The sequence below is a fragment of the Halyomorpha halys genome, unplaced genomic scaffold (genome assembly GCF_000696795.3).
Source record: "Halyomorpha halys isolate HHAL.00 unplaced genomic scaffold, Hhal_1.1 Scaffold721.1, whole genome shotgun sequence".
Classification (NCBI taxonomy): Eukaryota; Metazoa; Arthropoda; class Insecta; order Hemiptera; family Pentatomidae; genus Halyomorpha; species Halyomorpha halys.
The window spans coordinates 92,461-96,583 of record NW_027114085.1 but is presented as its reverse complement, the minus strand read 5'-3'; the positions used below and the strand labels follow the sequence as shown (position 1 = coordinate 96,583).

General features: G+C 27.7%; 1 protein-coding gene across 2 annotated transcripts in view; it reads right to left on the bottom strand.

The window, feature by feature from the left end:
- The window catches only part of LOC106685647 (uncharacterized), a 20,817-nt gene extending 18,280 nt beyond the window's left edge, over positions 1 to 2,537 (bottom strand). For both annotated transcript variants that reach the window (XM_014428446.3, XM_067051347.1), the window contains exon 1: positions 2,427 to 2,537. In XM_014428446.3, the coding sequence (XP_014283932.1) occupies positions 2,427 to 2,499 (73 nt within the window). In that variant the 5' untranslated portion in view covers positions 2,500 to 2,537. The remainder of the gene's footprint in view (positions 1 to 2,426) is intronic.
- Between the last annotated feature and the right edge of the window lie 1,586 nt (positions 2,538 to 4,123).

Genomic DNA, 4,123 nt, shown 5'->3' with positions numbered 1-4,123 from the left:
TGATCATATTAATAAACCAAGAATTTTATAAATTAATGAATCAAAAAAATATTAATTTTCTCAATTTTTATTTTCTGGACTTAACCGCTTTGGCTTCTGAACGACTCATATATCGTATTGATAATATGTTTAATAATCACAGAGGGGCAAACACATTGGATACAATTATTTTCAGGACCTTGAGCTTGACTTGTACAACATTCACACTATATAGTTAGTAAAATAAAAATCTGCTAAGTCGTTCGTTCGATCGTCGCGTAAGTATCCCTTAGCAACCGTGCCGTTGTAGAAGCTAACCTTAAAATGAGGTTTGATTCGTGCCTAATTCGTATGCTATCTCAAAAACTGTTAGTTTTAAGGTTTAAAGCACAGAGCCTGGCTTATGTTCTATGGGAACTTATCCAGGTATTGATACCTGCGTCAAAATTTTTAAAAACTAATTTGTTACGTTTCGATCCGTTGATTTTCTACCAATCTTTCACATTTTTTCATTACTTTTATATAAGTTCCATAAAGAATTTAACAATTGTATTACGCACGAACGGATACACAGATTATTTACTTTCATTTTTTAATTATTTAATAAATAACAGTTCAAATTATTATAGTAATCCATAATCTACAATAAAACCTTTTTATTAATGGGTTTGCTTTAATAAGAAATAAATTGGTTTTTCTCAATAATTGTTAGAGGAAAATTCTTTTGTCTAAATGTTTTTCTTTCATTTTTCTGATAATATAACTTTAAAAAAATACTATTTGATACTACAAGGTGATATGATTAAATAAATGTTTGCCGAAATTCATCATATTTCAATTACCTGTAATTAATTATTATTGATTAATTAAAACGTGTTCTAATAGTAGACAATGAATCCCGTATCTGTGACTTTTATAATTATGTAAAATATCTTATCAAAGAACTGGTTACAACCATATCTAGTAAATAAGATAAAGGACAAGTTCATAAAACATTTCTGTCTTTTCATGACATAAAAATAAACGCAAACAAATGCTCCAATAGCTCGAAATAGTAATAACGTTGCATAGAGTAATTGCTGTAAAGATTTTACAACGCAATAAAATAATAGATAAAAAAAAACTTTATTCCTTTCATTATGAAATGACTTCCATCAATTTAAGATTTTTTACTTTCACGTCAATTTAAATAATTCACCTAATGCTTACTTTTTCACCAAAAAACTAGAAAAAAGTAAATCATTACTATTAATTAAACTTAATGTGTTACTATTAAGGGGAAAAAAAACGTTTAGGTTCATTAAGTAGTTTAAATTACTAACAAAAATTGTAATTTAATTTCCACAGATTACAATTACAGTAATTTGATGTAAAAAATTGGATGTACCAAATCGTTCCCAAAAATTTGACTAATTATTTTAAAATATAAAAATATTCATAACTAATTATATATTATTCTTAATAATAAAATACTTAATAAAAACAAAAAATATATACATTTTTTTATGTATCAGAAGTTATTTAGAATAATACTATTCTAGGGTTATTCACCCTATAGATATATATATAATTATAAAAATAAATACTATGGTTTTTCTGGAAACTGTCCTTAAAACATTTATTAATTTTGTATTTGGAATTTGATTTTGTTATAGGAAACTTTATTTATTTTGTTTTATATTGCTTGATTACTTTAGTTGTTTATATTTCGTTTCGGAAATATCAGATACACTTGGAAAATTCCCAAATTTATACATAGCATAAACAAGGAAAAGTTCTGAATCAAAATCATAACTTAATATCTCTATATTAGTTTGATATGATACCTTTTTAATATATGTAAAAGTTTTTATTTCATAAATATCAATGTGTTATAGATTGCTTTTGAATACACTCTTATACAATATATTTTTCTACTTATTTTACTAGAGCTGTGTTTTTTATATGTTGATAAAAATAAATCTAAAATAGTTTTGAAAGAACAATGGGTCTTTTTTTTTTTAAGTTCAAAGAGTTAATGCAAAATTGAAAGAAATTTTGAGTCCATTTGTATTTGTATTCTTGTACGGTGTGTATATATATTTATGAAGCGTTATATCAATAACATTTGAATTTTCGAATGAATAAATATTTCTGTATTTTTTCTAGTTTTGATGTTTAATAGAGTAATAAAATTCGGTGCTTTTTTTAAAAAAATTGATAAAGTGTCATATCCTGTATTCATGACATAATTTTAATAATATCACTTATCACATATATTACTAGTATATTACACTTATAATGGAGATCAATTTATGTTCTATGTTACAGTAATGTAACATGCAAATACATGTTAACTGCAAATTTAGAACTGCTTAGTGTATATTTTTAATGATAATTAATATATTAATATTCTTTTAATACAAATTTTGAATTATTTATTTTTCACGATTAATATGATGACTTACCGAAGGGATGATGGACAGTGAGAGCGCAAATTACGGAAGTGTGGCCTGATTGATTGGGCGTTGCACGGTGCATGTTCACTTGTGAATGCAGCCAAGGATCGTCAGTGTTGCAACTGTGTGCATTAGATGCAAGTTTCGCTCTAACCTTCTGTATGTCCTTCAACTATAAATAGTTATTTTATATTCAACACGTGTGGTATTACGTATTATTTAATGATGATAATTTGTCAATTGTGTGACCGGTAAAATTTTGTAAATTTGGTGATGGGAATTATTAATTCCATTCTGTAATAAACTAATAATAATCATTGCGGAAAAAAAAATTGATGAACTCATGAAAGGGTGTTTCCAACCCTAACTATGAAAATATGAAATATGATTTGTTTCCGAATTATGAGTGATAAGAATGCCACAAAACTAAATAGAGAAAATTCTTATTTATAGGAACTGCCTGTTTTCTCAAGTACGATGCAGGTTATTAATTTGACTATTATTTTAACACGATTTTTTAACTTAAGGTTCAAATAATAATTATTTTAAATTAATTAATTACCCCATTTTTCTATACTTTTCTCTATTTCAAGGCTTAAGTTACTCGTTTAAAGTAATTTTATAATAAGTATAATCCACTTTTTTAAAGTTATTATTATTATTATTGGCGCGACGGACCATGGAAGTCCACGTTTCATGACGGTATTTGCTAACTGGCCACACAAATGCCAGGGGGAAGGCTGTGAGTGAGTACTGTATAATTATATGCTTGAAAAATCATGGATAAGACCGGGGACTCGAACTCGCAACCTTTGGGTAGGCATACAGGCGCGTTACCGCGCTGCTACCGGCACCCCCTCACTTTTTTAAAGTTATCAAATCATATTTCGGTGTAGAATAATCTCCCTTCCTCATCTACTAAGAGAAAAAAGTAAAGTTTGTCAAGTAAATGAAATACGTGTATTAATTTATGTCTGTTACAAGTATTGATTTTCTCTTCCAACACAAACTTTTAAATCTTCCTCAACTAGGAGAAAAAATACATAGTTTCAGCTATAGAAGTATTACTTGATACCACTGGAAGAACGCGGATGACAGAAGTTAAGTGTTGACATCACTCATTGAGGTATCTCTTTAGGAAACTGATTGCATTTCTTATTAAGCTAACAACAGTTTAATAATTTCTAGATAGTCTTTGCAATCTATATATTTACTGCTGTGTTTTATATACATAACTGAATCGAATATTTGAATGTAATTTTTTCTTTGATCATTGTCACTGAAAAGGGGAAAAAAAAAATATTTGAAGAGGCACAAGACAACTGAAATGGGATTAGGGAGATACCGTTGGGACAGGGAGTTAGAAAGGGAGAAATAATTTTTCTTCCGACATGGAAATATCTGACAAGAAGGGCTTTCTTCTACTGAGGATGAAAATTACTCTACTAATGAACATTAGATCAAAAGATTGGTAGCAGGGAGGAGAATTTTAATTGAGTTATTCTAATAACATTATTCAGAACTTAAATTATTTTCTAGATTGCTCTCTTTGAAAGGTGCTGCTAAAATCCATTGATTTTTTTTATCTTTTTTTTTCAATGAAATGAATTTAAGTTATCAATTTATTAAAATTAGATATGGATGTATCTTTCCTAGTGGATGTCTCATTGCAGTGCCTCGCGAGTAGCGAATATTAGAACAAACTT